Raw genomic sequence first — 14,501 nt, forward strand, 5'->3', positions numbered from 1 at the left:
TATTTCTCAATTAATATAAATATTATATAATATTTATTCATTTAATAAAATCTATTAGCAAATTAAAAAATACACAAATAAAAAACTAATTTAATAATCATATATTGAATAAAAGAATGACAGTGAGATTTAAATATCATCAAAAAAAATTAGAATATTAGACATAGACAATGGAAAGATAAGTATTGTTATGAATAATTCTAACGGTGATAGTTATTTTATAGTAAAAAAATAGAGATTTTTAATAATATAAATTGAGCACGTTGAATTTAAGATAATAATAACAATATGTATAATCTATTATCTAAGCTTTTAATTTTGATTTTCTTTTCATATTTTTCTAATTTTTCTTGTATTTCCTAATTTAAGTGTTTCTTAGCGATATAAGTCATCTTTTTCGTAAAAAAAGAAAAGATTTCCATCCTTAGAATGTAATTCAAACATAAATTAGATAATATAACTACTAATCAAAATTATTTTTAATTAATTATTTATTTATATATTGCACAGTTATTATTATTATTGTAATTATAAAATCAAGTTTATAGATATAATTTGATAAATTTTTTAATATTTAATATTTAATTTATAATATTTAAAAAAAAATAGTAAACTGACTATTTTTAAATGTTCTAATTTTTAAATTTTATTACTAAAATAATATAAAAATTAATTTTAAAATAATTATTTTAATTCTAATATTATATAAATTATCAATATAATTGATATTACTATTTTTAAAATTATAAATTATTATATAATTAAAAATTAATTTATCAGTGAATATCTTATTATTTTTTATAGTTAGAATCATTATTTAATAAAAAATTAATTTATTAGTTAATATAATATCAAAATATAATTAATATGATATTTTTTAAAATAATTATTGTCTATTTAGAAAACTAATCATTATCTAATTAGGAAACTAATTTACTATTAATATGTAATTTTTTAGAATTAAAATGATTATTTAATTAGGAATCTAATTTATTAATCAATAAATTAATAGAAAAAACCATAAAATTACACATAAATTTAAATTTTATGTGTCAAAAATAATTTATATGTCAAAATAAAAATTTTAAATGTCAAAAATTAAACGTGTCAAAAAAATTTTAGATTTTAGAAATTAATATATTTTTATATAGATTATTAAAATATAAAATCAGAATACATATAGCTTATAAAACACACATATAAAACGAGAAATATAATTTGGCCAACATACATTTTTGAACAGCAAGAATTTTCTGAGGACAATATCGTAATTACAGCTACAAGCCGTCCAACCCCGAAAGGGAAACGGGAAATCTCCATCGAAGAAAATAATTTTATATTTTATAAGAAAAACAAATGAATTAATCAATTATAAAAAAAAAGAAAAAGAAAAGAGAAAAAAGCAAAGAAACACTAACCTAAAGTAGGGTTTGTATTTCTCTGCCCCCACCGGCCTCCCATACTCTTCTTCTTTCTCTTCTCTTCTCTTCTCTGTTTCTCAAACAGAAGAGAGAGAAACGCAAACCAATCTCTCTCTCTTTCTCTCTCTAAAAACTATCCTTTCTATCACTACCCATCTATCTATCTATATATATATATATATATATATACAAACATTGAAACTATCCTATATCTTGATTCAGCTTTTGTTATTGTAAGCTGAATCTTTGTTTTGTTTTTTTCTTTCTTCTCGTTCTCGTGCGTTTTTTGATTGGACGGCGGAGATTAAATCTTCTTAGAGTGAAAGATCGAGGTATGCAGCAAGGTGATCAGACGGTGTTGAGCTTGAGACCTGGTGGTGGTCGAGGAGGAAGCAGCAGACTCTTTAATCCACGCTTAGAGTCTAATTCTTCTTCTTCATCTTCTTCTTCTATTGCTTTTGGTGATCTCCCTCTTCTGCGCCCTCATGCCGGTGCTCCTCTAAAGGTTGCTTTTTTTTTTTTTTATCATTATTATTATTGGAAAAAAAACTGGATCTGAACTTATTTGAATATAGGGATTTGCTTATTTGGATTTGCATACTAATAGATTTTGTTATTGGATAAGTTGCCTGTTTGTTTTTTAAAATAATTGGATCTGGTAATCGATTGCTATGGTGATTCTTGATTTTTTGGTATTAAAAAAGGGCACAGGTTGAACTATGCTTTAAGAAAGTACCGATTTTGCACAGAATTGGATGGATGATGCAAGTGACTTGCTATGTGTATATTGATTAATTGAGAAAGGGTCCTAATTCTTGGCTGGCCACTTAGTATGTGTACCTGCTGTAAATATGGACCAATAGCAATATGTAGGCTTTAGGTGGGTATCTAATGAGTTTCAGCTTGCCCATAAAGGACCTACTAATAGTTAATACTTTTTATGCCAAGAGTAGTGTTAAAATCTTGATGAAATAAGAGAAGTGTGTCTTTGCTGGGCGGTAGCTTATTGTTGAGTTCTGTGTGACAATGTTGTGATCAACAAATGTTAACAAGGAACAAACTTCTTTCCAAAAAGTTTCACAGAGTGGTGGTGTTAAAGAAGCATATCTAGCAGCTCTGCTAGCACCATTGTTTTTGCTCTAATCTCAACTCCCAGAATTATCAAGATGATGTCCATCGTGTAGTACATGTTGAATTAATACGATGTTACTGCATAATATCTTCTAGATTTATTGAAGAAATGCAAATGGGTTAAAGCCTTTTTTTTTTGACAATTAAGGTGGTAAAGATGAGCATAAATATGTAATCTAATGAATCTTAGTTTTTTGCAAGCTAGGTCACATGTCTTTGGTACTTGGCTAGTACCAGAGTGTTCGTTATGCTTATGTGTCTTGTAATTCACTTGTTTGTTTATTACTGAAATATATCTGCTTTTGTTATCTCTATTTTCTTGGTAGACTGGAGACTCAAGGTTTGAGGTCCGTGATAGAGTGCGGTACACGAGAGACCAGCTGTTGCAGCTTAGAGAGGTAATATTTGTATTTGTATGCCTGAAATTTTTAAGCTTGATGATAATAACTTCTCAGGTACTAATTATTGTTCGAAGCTCGTCAAAACCACCAGGGGTGAATCACTCACCATTTTGTTCGTTGTTCAGATTATCTCTTTTTGCGAAAAAAAGTCTATTTCTTCAGACAGTATGCTTATTGGATTATTTCTCCTTTTCCTTTCTTTATTCCAGTAGAAGGTTTAGATGCATAAATGATGTCATCTGATTCTTATAACAACAATGGAATATAGTAGTATCTTTTCTGGAGCCTCTTGTCAGTGCTGTCATAGTTTTTGTGTTACCTTGCCATCTGATCATGTCCATTATTGTTGCCTAGGCTGTTGTCATCTCTGATGAGATTTTAAAAATCAAACGAGAAATTGAAGCTGAGCTTTTTGGTGAAGATCAAAGCTGGAGTCGTGGAGAAAGCAATGTGAGTTCCTGTTCTATATTTGATTTGTCTTCTTGTTCATATGTCTCTTGTTTGTCTGAAAGAGTTGTCTAGAAAAAAAAATTGGTATCATAGTAGCTAATTATCTTTCAAAAGTCATTATCTATGTTATGGTTAATTGACTGCTGATAATCATAAGTGTCAATATGATTGTTTGATGAACTCTATGCCTGCATAGGAGTTTCAAGCTGTTAGAATAATGGTTTCTCTTTCTTTCAACCAGCCACCAAATCAGCCCCCGAGTCGCTACTCAGAGCCAGATAATCGTGACTGGCGTGGTCGTTCTGCACAATTTTCTACCTCTGGAGAGGAGAGGTCTTGGGATTCTCTTAGAGAAAACAGAGAGACTGGCGGGCGATATGACTCCAGACAGACAGAAGCAAATCAATTTAATCGTCAAGACCAACTTAACTCCCAATTTGCAAGAGCCCAAATCTTTTCCAATCAATCGGTAACCTCAATAGTCTACTTAATTTTGATACATTTGTGCTCTTTTAATTGTTCATGTTGGACTTTGTGAAACAATTCCGTATGCACCTAGGAGTTGTGTTATTGCTTTTATTGTAGATGTTCTTTTAATATATATATATTGTGATGTGAAAAAGACAAGAAATTGAGTAGTTCAGTTCCTCTGTTAAAGCTATCTAATGTTTGTTGTCCCTTCTATTATTATTCAGGTTTTATAGTGTAAGAAAGACATTGTCTGAATAAGTTGCGTTGCATAGTGAAGCAGAAGAAGTTTAATTGAGTGTACATTCTCAGTATATTGCTGCGGCATTGCTTACATGATTTTATGAAGCATGAGCAATTAAATTTAGATGTTCTGAAAAATCACTTTTCTAGAAGTAGTTTTCTGATTTAAATTTATCTGGTTTGTCAGCTTCTACTTCAAGAAACACTTAAAAATTATGTAAATAAGCACAGCATTTTCTCTTCATCTGGAACTATTGAGATGTTGTGGTGTGATTGACATAAAAATATATGAATGTTTGCTTGTAGGCATAACATGTGATAGTTTTTTTGATTTTAAGATTCATCAGAATTTCTAATAATACAAGGTCGAAAACTTAACTGATTACTATATTTAAGATAATTTGTGCTCTTCTGTAGTATATATTTGTTCATTTATTTGTTGGCTATTTAGTTGTTAATTGCTAATCTTGCTGCTGTCGTTGCTGTATTCTCATCATTTTGTTGCAAACTTCTGCTTTGGTGCCATAGTTTCAACTGTCCTTTTGCTATTGATAACCAGGGCGGCCCTGCTCCAGCTTTAGTCAAGGCTGAGGCTCCATGGTCAGCTAGAAGAGGGAATCTTTCTGAGAAGGAGCGTATCTTGAAGACTGTAAAAGGGTAATTTATTACAAGGATGTATAAACTGTGATTTTCTGCCTTCTGTAATTCACAGAAAAAAATTCCACTGTCATTTGTTGCTTCTGTGATGGTTATAGTATTATTATAATTACTTTAGTAAGATACAAGTTCTTGGCTAACAGTTTGGTTTTAACTTTTATGTTTTGGAAAATCCACGTTTCATACCTTTGTCCTGCTCAATAATATTAATTAGGTTATACGGTTTATCCTTTATTAATAGACTTTCTAGAATACAACCTCTATTTCTGTAAATTTTATTGTTTAATTAGTGCCCGGTGTAGGTTTACCTGATTCGATCATTCTTTGAAATATTTACTTGAGTACAAGGCCTGGTATGAGACTTGAGTTCTCCAGATTAGTAACATGCTGAACATTACTTTCTGTTTCTTTTACAGTATACTGAACAAGCTTACTCCTGAGAAATATGATCTTCTCAAGGGTCAGCTTATCGACTCTGGCATTACATCTGCCGACGTCTTAAAGGTTAATTTATCTGTTTCTATATGTTCTTTTAGATTTCTTACGAAATGTCAGTTGAACTCGGTGAGTAACTTGTCATGCAGGATGTGATAAAGCTTATATTTGAGAAGGCTGTTCTGGAGCCCACTTTTTGTCCCATGTATGCTCAGCTATGTTCTGATCTTAATGGAAGGCTTCCCTCATTCCCATCAGAGGAACCAGGTGGGAAAGAGATAACATTCAAGCGAGCTCTTCTGAATATCTGCCAGGAGGCATTTGATGGTGCTGATAAACTGAGGGAGGAACTTAGGCAGATGACATCTCCAGATCAGGAGCTTGAACGCAGGGACAAGGAAAGATTGGTCAAGCTTCGTACCCTTGGAAACATCCGTTTGATTGGAGAGCTTCTGAAGCAGAAGATGGTTCCTGAGAAGATTGTTCATCATATTGTCATGGTTAAAATTTAAAGCTAATTTTTTGCATTACACTGCTAATGCACGAAGCTTGCTTCTCCTATATTTCCTTTATATTATTCTTATCTTGCTTACCATAAGTTACTATGCAAAACAGGAACTTTTGGGATCTGATAACAAAGTTTGTCCTGCTGAAGAAAATGTTGAGGCCATATGCCAGTTCTTCAACACTATAGGAAAGCAGCTTGATGAAAGTCTGAAGTCACAGCGCATAAATGATATGTACTTTAATCGATTGAAGGAACTGGCATCAAACCCTCAACTTGCACCACGTCTAAGGTTCATGGTTCGTGATGTTCTTGATCTGCGGTCAAATAATTGGGTTCCTAGACGTGAAGAGGTTAGCTTTTTTTCTGCCTATCTTATTATGCCACAAGATTTCACATATTGGAGATATTCATATCTTCATAATTGCAGGTTAAAGCTAAAACCATCACTGAGATACATTCTGAGGCAGAAAAAAATCTTGGATTGCGTCCCGGTGCTACTTCAAGTATTAGAAATAGTCGTGGTGTTATTTCTGCCGCTCCAGGAGCTGCTGGTCCTGGGGGCTTTCTCATCAACCGACCTGGCACTGGGGGTATGATGCCTGGCATGCCAGGTACTAGGAGGATGCCTGGGGTGCCCGGAATTGATAATGATAATTGGGAAGTACCCAGGACCCGTTCAATGCCAAGGGGTGATGGATCAACTATGCAGCCTACGGGGCGTGTCCCATCACCAATGTTTAACAAGTCATCCTCTGTGAATACAAGGCTGTTACCTCAGGGTAGTGGTGGTTTTATGAGTGGAAAAAGTAGTGCCCTGTTGCAGGGAAGTGGTGGCCCTTCTCCCCGCCCATGCAACATCAGTTTGGGTACAGAGCCTCCTGCACAGGCTCCTGCGCCTAGAAAAATTGTGCCCACTCCTCATATGCCACCAGCTGTGGAGAAACCAGTGGCTTCAGCTGCAAGCTTCAATCCCAATGAACTTAGGAGAAAAACAATTTCGCTGTTGAAGGAATATTTCAGTGTTCGGCTTCTAGATGAAGCATTGCAGTGTGTGGAAGAACTGAACTCTCCAGTCTACCATCCTGAAATTGTTAAGGAAGTCATCTGTCTTGGCTTGGAGGAGAATCCACCATGTGTTGAACCAGTTGCCAAGCTTTTGGAGTATTTGTTTTCCAAGAAGGTTCTCACAGCTAAAGACATAGGGACTGGGTGCTTGCTCTATGGTTCTATGTTGGATGATATTGGTATTGATCTGCCCAAAGCACCTAATAATTTTGGTGAAATCATTGGGCTACTAGTTTTGGCTGGAGGAATGGACTTTAAAGTGGTGAGAGAGGTCCTTAAGAAGATGGAGGATGATAGATATCAGAAAGCTATAGTTGATGCAGCAATGAGGACTATTAGTTATAGTCCAGATGGCCAAGTTGTATTAGATTCACAGGCATCTGATATCGAGGCTTGCCAAACTTTGCTGTAGTAAGCATAGCATTGCCCAAGTACCTCAGTGTCTGTATCCACATGAACCTTTGTGCTTTTTTTCGTTTTCGCATTATAATGCCCTGTCCAAAACCTTATGAGGTGAGCAACTTGTACTATGTGATAAGGTGGAGCTGCCAAGAACAGGTCATTTTTCTTTTTTCTTTGTCAGAGTCATATTTTTCTCCTGAGGTCATAGCTGTGTGTTATTGAGCAAAGAAATCAAACCATAATGCCATGGATTTTGTTCTCGAGCGTGGCTAATTATGTGCCTAAGTGCTTGGGAAGGCCCTTTAAGGGATCCAGTTGTTTTGTATTTGATTAGTTTTGATCATCTTCATTTTCTTGACCTCGATTAATTTAGTTTATTGTTTGAACTACCCAAGTCATAAATCGTAAAATGGAGAGATCATTGCGTTTGTGGTTGATTCTGTTATTATTATCTTGATGCTTCCTTTGATACAAGAACCAAGTCATCTGAGCTTTGCATCCATAAGAGATGGCCTGCATGCAAAAGAGAATCTGTCCAACAGTATCAAAAGTTCCCACCCTTTGTTGCTTGTGCGTTGGTATTGATTTTTGACAGCCCTCTAGCTGGAGGATTCTAACTAGTAACCAGCTCCTTGCATTAGCTTCTCAACAAAATATGGCCTCATTTTTGAAATCCTTCGCATCTTCTACTGCTACAGCTATCGGTTTATCTACTCCCTCCATAATACGGAGGTTGTGTCTAGTTTTTTAAAGGCTCCATAGGGTTCCATTTGTATTCAGTTGCTGTTCAAATCCAACCATTTAGGCATAGCAGTCTCTCCATTAACCTTGTCCGATTATAGACCAATGTGCTGCAAGTATAGCCAGGCAGCTCTTGAGCAATGTTTGAGGTATGAATCTGAAAAGCAGGGTATATGACGTCCCGAAGACAATATTGACAAATTATGGCGTGCTTGACCCTTATTTCTAATGTGCGAGTGCCTAAAATGCATGACAGCTAGGATTAGCAGACTCTCATTGACTGAGGAGATAGGATATGAAGTGAAAGGAAATAGGCTAACTACAAGAAAGTATGTGATTTCGTTGTTCATTTTAAGATTCTTTTTGGTTAGAAAACCGAAATAAGTGAATTCGGAATTTATTTTTTTTAACGTTACAAACTACTCCGATCACTATTAATATTTCCGAGATATTTTTTCTTAATCCTTGTGATTCCAGAAAAAGATTGAAGAAAACCAAATAAATAGAAAAGTTCTTGCAACCAAAATAGAAAGAATTTTCTCCCCACATATTTTATTTGTTCATATATAAAAAAATTTCAGTGCCCAGTTTGAGTGAAACAGATTATTTCAAATTCAAATTTATAATTGCGATTATATAAGATCTGAGCAAAAAAAAAAAAAAAGACTTTTCAGATTAAAAGAATTCTATCAAAATAATTAAATTTATTTTGTATTGTACATATAAATAAATAAAATCTTTTGTGTATGGTTCACCCAAAAATATATGATACTCAATTCGATTTCATAATATAGGTCGGGAGTAATTAAAAAATCCAATTATATTTACCCTTGAAAAACAGTTTTCTTTATCTTCCATCTAAACTGCGTGGAAAGGTCCAAACTAATTGTAAAACTAATTATGAAAGATAAAATACATTTATGATTATAATTTAAAATCAACAATTTAACATTCACATGTTTAATCTAAGGGTAGGTGTATATATCAATTTAAATAAAATTTTAAGTACGAATTTTTATTCTTTTAAAATAAATATACTAATACTACAAAGAGAAAAGTAAAGAAAATAATAAAATTAAAAAAATAATTTAATATTATAAAATATAATAATAAACTAATATAAAATTTATTTAGAAATTTTAATTATATCTTTTAAAATCTAATTTAATTATATAATTAATTTTTATATAAATTTAATTATACGGTATTTTAAATTTACTTTCACTCGCGTAAATTTTACTATAAATTTTATTGATTTCCATCGAATAAAAAGTAAATAGCAAATAAAGCAGATATGTATAACGCGAGCGCCTAAAATATTTTTGAAAAATAAAACTATCAAAAAAGAACTTCCACACCAGTCACGTCGCGCGCTCTTCAGCAGAATGGCGTCAAGCGAGCAAACAGCGACAAACACCAAAAATACTACAGTAGCCATAACTAACGATCAGTCATTAAAGCTGGCAGTAGCCATTTCTCTTCTCCGATCAAAGCTACTCCAAAAACAGAAGCCTCCTTTGTCCGGCGATCCTCCTCCAGAGTCCGACGTTACTCGTTGGAAGCGAAAGGTATTCTCTCTGCACTTAAACATGTCATTGTACGTGTTTTAGTGTTCGTTTCTAATAGTTGCAGTTTTTTGTTTGTGGAATTCTTTTTTAGGCTAAGGAACGGAAACAACAACTCTTTCGGCTCAGAGAAGATCTTAAAGAAGCTGAAGGTTTTTCATTTAAAGCACTCTACACTACTTCTTTTCGTTTGGAACTTATTTATTTATTTACTTGTATTTGTTTTTCTTTTAGATGCTTCTCGTTGCGATTTGTCTTCACAAGGTGCTTCGTGTAAATGTTTTTTTTATGACAATTTGGGGAAATTAAACTCCGATGGCTCTGATCAGAGGTTCAACGACGTTCTCCGTCGCCGATTTCTCAGACAAGGTCTTATTCTCAAATTTCTATTTCATTCTGGCTGTTTATCCTAATTTTTTACTATTAACGCTCTTTTAGTTTGAGTTATCAGTGCGGTTAAAGGGACGGAAGAGAACAGATGGTTCAAATCAGAGGCAGCGGTTTCCAGGTGTAATAAAAAAAAAAAATGTCATTGGCTCCATTTTAATATATGTTACCGTATTGTTGAAAGTCAAATTAATTCTTTTTTTTTTTACTTTCTGCTGATAATGCGTCTATAGATTTTAGTAGTGAAGATGAAGCGGAGCAACTCAGGGCTTCTATTGATTTTCTTGTGGACCTGTGTGACACTGCTTCTCCTGTAAGAGTTTCATACTTACCATTGTTATTTTTGCAGTTTAGGTAATAAAGGTTTCTTAATTGTGCATTCTTAACTGTGTAAGTTCTTTTGCAGGTGCAAGAGGCGAATTTTGCAAACTGGTCACATCAAGCTGTGGATTTCATTTTGGGTAATAGCAATGCAGTTTATTTTTCAGAAAGTATCAGCGATTAAATAGACTAGTATAAGTTGTGAGGATGTGAATGTCGTTTTATTAAGTTGAAATTAAGATGGCAAATGATAGTTTTTGTCATATCTCCTTTTCTATTTCATGAATGCATGTGTTTCGTTCTTCAACCAGCTGATTTTCAAAAGGGTGATGTCTGATAACATTCATGACTTAGTTAAATGCTTTATAGTTACAGATTGGATTATTATTGTATCTGCTCTTATACGTTTATTCTCATTGTTCATAATTTAGTTGAACTTCCTTCATCAAATTGTAAGCATGTCATGCCAGATAATATATTATAAGTTATGTGGACTCTTGCAATACATGTGACTGAAAGAGGTCGAGCACGGAAGCAGTAGGAAGAGGTTGATAATGGATAATGATAGGTTGTTTCAGGATGTATAACTTCCAAAATAGATAGTGGTAGGTTGTCCTAGGATGTATAAAATCAGGAGTAATTGCCTAACATCTTCAGGATTATGTAACTGCGAACTATGAACTTCATAGACAGGTCAAAATTAGAATGCATGCAAGATTTTCAGTAACTCGATGATATTAATAGGTTGATTGTGAGGAAGCTATTTTTGTTTGAAAGAGTACTCTTTAAGTTTATGCTGTCCTATTTACCTGCTTTGATGAGACTTTTGCATCATTGGTGCTTCATCCGTGAAGTTCTCATCTTGTTCATATGTTGGTTTAGGGAACCTTAGCTTTGGTGCTTACCTTCTATAGTAATTTTTCTCATTTTTTACTCTCCTTATGTTTCTTGCAGCAACATTGAGGAACCTCTTATCAACAGGAAAGAACATGGACTTCATTGAAGGAATTGTCAGCAGCCTAATTATGCGATTGATTAGAAGGATGTGTTCCCCTTCGCAACAAGATGGTAAGCATTGGTTAGAAATTGTGATGTACTTAGATCTTCTTTTAAATCTATGGTACTAATAGTGGAGGAACTTTGTTCCATTTTTCAATTAGTGAAGCAACCTTGATTGGTACAGTTAAGAATAATTTCTTTTCATCATTCTCCTGCAATAATACTATCATGAGTTTCTCTCAACAAGTTCCTTCATTGAGGAGTTGATATGCTGTTTTAGGGCCATCCATTGACACTGATGCCCAGTTCTATATTCAACACTTGATCCGCAAGCTTGGAAGTGAAGCCTACATTGGGCAACGCTCATTATTTTCAGTTTCTCAAAGAATTTCTGTGGTGGCAGAGACTTTGCTCTTCATGGATCCATTTGATGATTCGTTTCCATACATTCATAGGTGTTTGTATATTATGTAAGTATTTTATATTAACATTCATTGTCTTGATCAATTGTCCTATCCCTAATCCTAAATTCCTTTTTAAAATTATTTTCTTAAAGGCTGAAGCCTATTATTTTTCAGCTTAGGAATAATATTATACAATCATGAGATGCTAATTTCTGCTCTTATTTTCTTCCACTGATTAATGAGGCCTTACCATGTGAATCTCTCATTGGCTATATGCCATCTGTTAAAAAGTTGAATGTTATGACAATGGAATTGTCATTTGTTTCTGTCAAGTGTTCTAGGTTCCTCAAGTTTCGCATCAGTTCATTTACCAAGCTTCTATCACTTCTCGTATTGTTCCCATTAACTGATCGTTTAAAGCCTCCTGGCTTGTTCATTTTATCTTCAGACCTGCTTGGCAGTTTCATTTTAACCTCTTTATCAATGGGACATATTTCTTTATATCCAACTACTTCTAAGTTAATTACCAAGTCCATAGTGAGACCCCCTAGTGTAGTCTAATGACTTTCCAGATGGCTGAATTGCTCTCTTATCTTAGAATAAAGTTTGTGAGCCTGTGTATGTTTTCTGCAGGTGAGCCCCAATGGAAAAACTTTGTTTTATTGAGTTTAATAAAGTTAAGATCTAAATATATGTCCTTTGGTTCTTTACAGAGTACTGACCTGATTTTATTTTTCTATTATCTTCTTAATGTGGTTGACAGGATCCAGCTTATTGAGTTTCTGGTATCAGATTACTTGATGACTTGGTTAAAAGATGAAGGTTTTGACAATGGTATTTCTCTTGACCACATTCTATCCATGTTGGTTGTGCTCTTACATTAATTTATGCATTCTGCTCTTGGTAACTGCCTTCTGTTCTTTGTGTTGTCAAATTTTAGCAATCAAAATATTTTTACAACCAAGTTTTCATTCGCTTTTCACTAGCTATATTTAAATCTAATGCCTATCAGCATCTTGCACTCTGAAAATGTTGTTATTAAAACTTTTAATAGTCTAAAACCATACTTGTAAGCATTCATTGGGAATCAGAAAAATGATTATGCAACGTTGACCCTGCAGTACTGTTTGAAGAGTGGGTGATATCCCTACTTCATGCTCGGAAAGGATTAGGACTTCTGGAAAGCAGAAATGGACTTTATGTATTATACATGGATCGAGTCATGGGCCAACTGGCTAAACAAGTCTGCCAGGCTTCATCACTCCAGAAGCTCAACCGAGACATTCTGGACAGCCTATTCGGCTGACTACAAAGTGAGTGTGAGCTACATGCTTATAGGTATGTCCTGTATATTGTTTCTAAAGCTCTATTTGCATTGCCTCGTGGAAAGTACAAGTATAGAAAGATCAAAAGAATACTTGAGAAAGCCTTTATGTTTTAGCAATACATGAAGCCCGAAATAGCTGGAAATTTTGAAATTCCTGCTGTTTTTGAATAGTAACCATTGAACTGAAGATGACTATTATGAAGATTTGATGCAATTAGAATCAAGCATATCTCCTTTTTTTTGGTTCCTTTTGACATGAGTTGTCTCAATGTCGAAATGTGATTTTGGTATAAAAAATCATCCTTTATTGACTCTTAGGTTTTCTTTTTCTTTTTTTTCTAACTTTATACCTCTAGTTTTGTTTAGACATCTTATTGATGTTATTCTGTTAGGTGAAGTATTATGTACAAATCCTGAGGTGAGGACAATGGTCCCACCTAACAGAGATGTTTTCTCACTCCACATTTCTGATTTAGGACTCTTTTTGCTTTTCGGTAGCATAGGAATGACTAGTGACATTCTTTTCTTTATAAACGTAGCATCCTCTTTTATTCACCGAAAGACATGGCTGGTCGAATCCTTCTTTTTGTTTTTTTACTGCCCATGCACTTGGCCAGGCTGTTGCCGTCACCTTGTTTATTTTTCAATAAAATTTCTGTCCTTAAGGAGCTTTTGTTCGTGCTCAATACCTAAATCCGTTGCTTATTTAGATTCTCGAGTCTTAAGGTTCCACTACCCTGACCCACCTCAACTACTGCTTATTAATATCTTTACTCCTTATGGTCCAAGTCGCTATTGTCCATTAGAACATTACATTACATATCCTTTTCTCTAACCTCATTCCACTTTCCATTCATAAAAGGAAAAATTTCAACTCCAGTTTCGCTTACGAGACATGGCTCACGGTAGATATTTATTGCCTTTCCTTCTCATTATCCTATTCTTCCTGTCTCAATCTCTTCCAAGTTCAGCTGATGTGGGCATTCTCAATAAATTTGAGAATGCTATTGCCTCGTCCATGCTTAGAGAGAGACGATTAGCAGAAAATAAACTCATTTCATTCCACACAAGAAAGCTTGGGGTTCACATCAAAAGGAGGGGTCGCTTTACTCCTCGCTCCCGCCCCAAATCATCTGCTATCAGAACCCACATATCTTCCTTCCATGTAATTGGCTCTGTTCTTATTTATTCTCTTTTACTTGGTTCCTTCCTGCTCTAGTTTGTTCAAGATGGTTCTTTAAACATTTGAGGGCGATCGTGAAGCATCGATATTCAAATTCCATGAGCTAGTTATTGTACTTTGATTTATGGTTTGTGTTTGTGAAGAATTTTAATAAATGATTGTAATACTTTCATGATTATAAAGACTGTTGCAGGGGTGGTATCCAATTGATGTTAATATTTGCTATAGAAGAACCATATTACAATTAATTATCTGAGAATTACTGGTCATGATATTGATGTAATCGTCATCTCCATGTGCCAAGTGATGAAGCCACCGTGTCATAATGATGGATAATATATATAGTTTTCTCTTTATTAGAAGGCGACTCGGCTGTGTTTGATAAAGTTGGTA

At 34.1% G+C, this 14,501-nt stretch overlaps 2 protein-coding genes and 1 non-coding gene across 3 annotated transcripts; all 3 read left to right on the top strand.

Annotated features, from left to right (window-relative positions):
- The first annotated feature begins 1,470 nt into the window (after positions 1 to 1,470).
- On the top strand, positions 1,471 to 7,616 carry LOC8278108 (eukaryotic translation initiation factor-like). The gene is made up of 9 exons (XM_048371530.1): positions 1,471 to 1,926; positions 2,879 to 2,950; positions 3,308 to 3,403; positions 3,645 to 3,872; positions 4,674 to 4,771; positions 5,188 to 5,275; positions 5,356 to 5,706; positions 5,822 to 6,064; positions 6,142 to 7,616. Exons 1-9 carry the CDS (start codon positions 1,756 to 1,758, stop codon positions 7,189 to 7,191), a joined length of 2,397 nt encoding a protein of 798 aa, XP_048227487.1. The 5' UTR covers positions 1,471 to 1,755; the 3' UTR covers positions 7,192 to 7,616.
- Positions 2,247 to 2,351, top strand: LOC112536972. Its single transcript, XR_003080893.1, has one exon. It is a non-coding gene; the product is annotated as a small nucleolar RNA snoR103 (small nucleolar RNA).
- Positions 7,617 to 9,174: 1,558 nt separating the features above from the next.
- On the top strand, positions 9,175 to 14,501 carry LOC8278107 (protein MULTIPOLAR SPINDLE 1). The gene is made up of 10 exons (XM_048371536.1): positions 9,175 to 9,490; positions 9,582 to 9,639; positions 9,722 to 9,856; positions 9,939 to 9,995; positions 10,108 to 10,187; positions 10,281 to 10,335; positions 11,150 to 11,263; positions 11,475 to 11,664; positions 12,362 to 12,432; positions 12,720 to 14,501. Exons 1-10 carry the CDS (start codon positions 9,308 to 9,310, stop codon positions 12,902 to 12,904), a joined length of 1,128 nt encoding a protein of 375 aa, XP_048227493.1. The 5' UTR covers positions 9,175 to 9,307; the 3' UTR covers positions 12,905 to 14,501.

The sequence above is a fragment of the Ricinus communis genome, chromosome 3 (assembly GCF_019578655.1).
Source record: "Ricinus communis isolate WT05 ecotype wild-type chromosome 3, ASM1957865v1, whole genome shotgun sequence".
NCBI lineage: Eukaryota > Viridiplantae > Streptophyta > Magnoliopsida > Malpighiales > Euphorbiaceae > Ricinus > Ricinus communis.

Bases quoted from the DNA above. Each gene is read 5' to 3' on its own strand.
- LOC8278108 (XM_048371530.1), top strand. From the start codon at position 1,756: ATGCAGCAAGGTGATCAGACGGTGTTGAGCTTGAGACCTGGTGGTGGT. The intron at 1,927-2,878 runs GTTGCTTTTTTT...TTTTCTTGGTAG, and splicing joins ATGCCGGTGCTCCTCTAAAG to ACTGGAGACTCAAGGTTTGA. The intron at 3,404-3,644 runs GTGAGTTCCTGT...TCTTTCAACCAG, and splicing joins GGAGTCGTGGAGAAAGCAAT to CCACCAAATCAGCCCCCGAG.
- LOC8278107 (XM_048371536.1), top strand. From the start codon at position 9,308: ATGGCGTCAAGCGAGCAAACAGCGACAAACACCAAAAATACTACAGTA. The intron at 9,640-9,721 runs GTTTTTCATTTA...TTTTTCTTTTAG, and splicing joins AGATCTTAAAGAAGCTGAAG to ATGCTTCTCGTTGCGATTTG. The intron at 9,996-10,107 runs GTGTAATAAAAA...ATGCGTCTATAG, and splicing joins TCAGAGGCAGCGGTTTCCAG to ATTTTAGTAGTGAAGATGAA.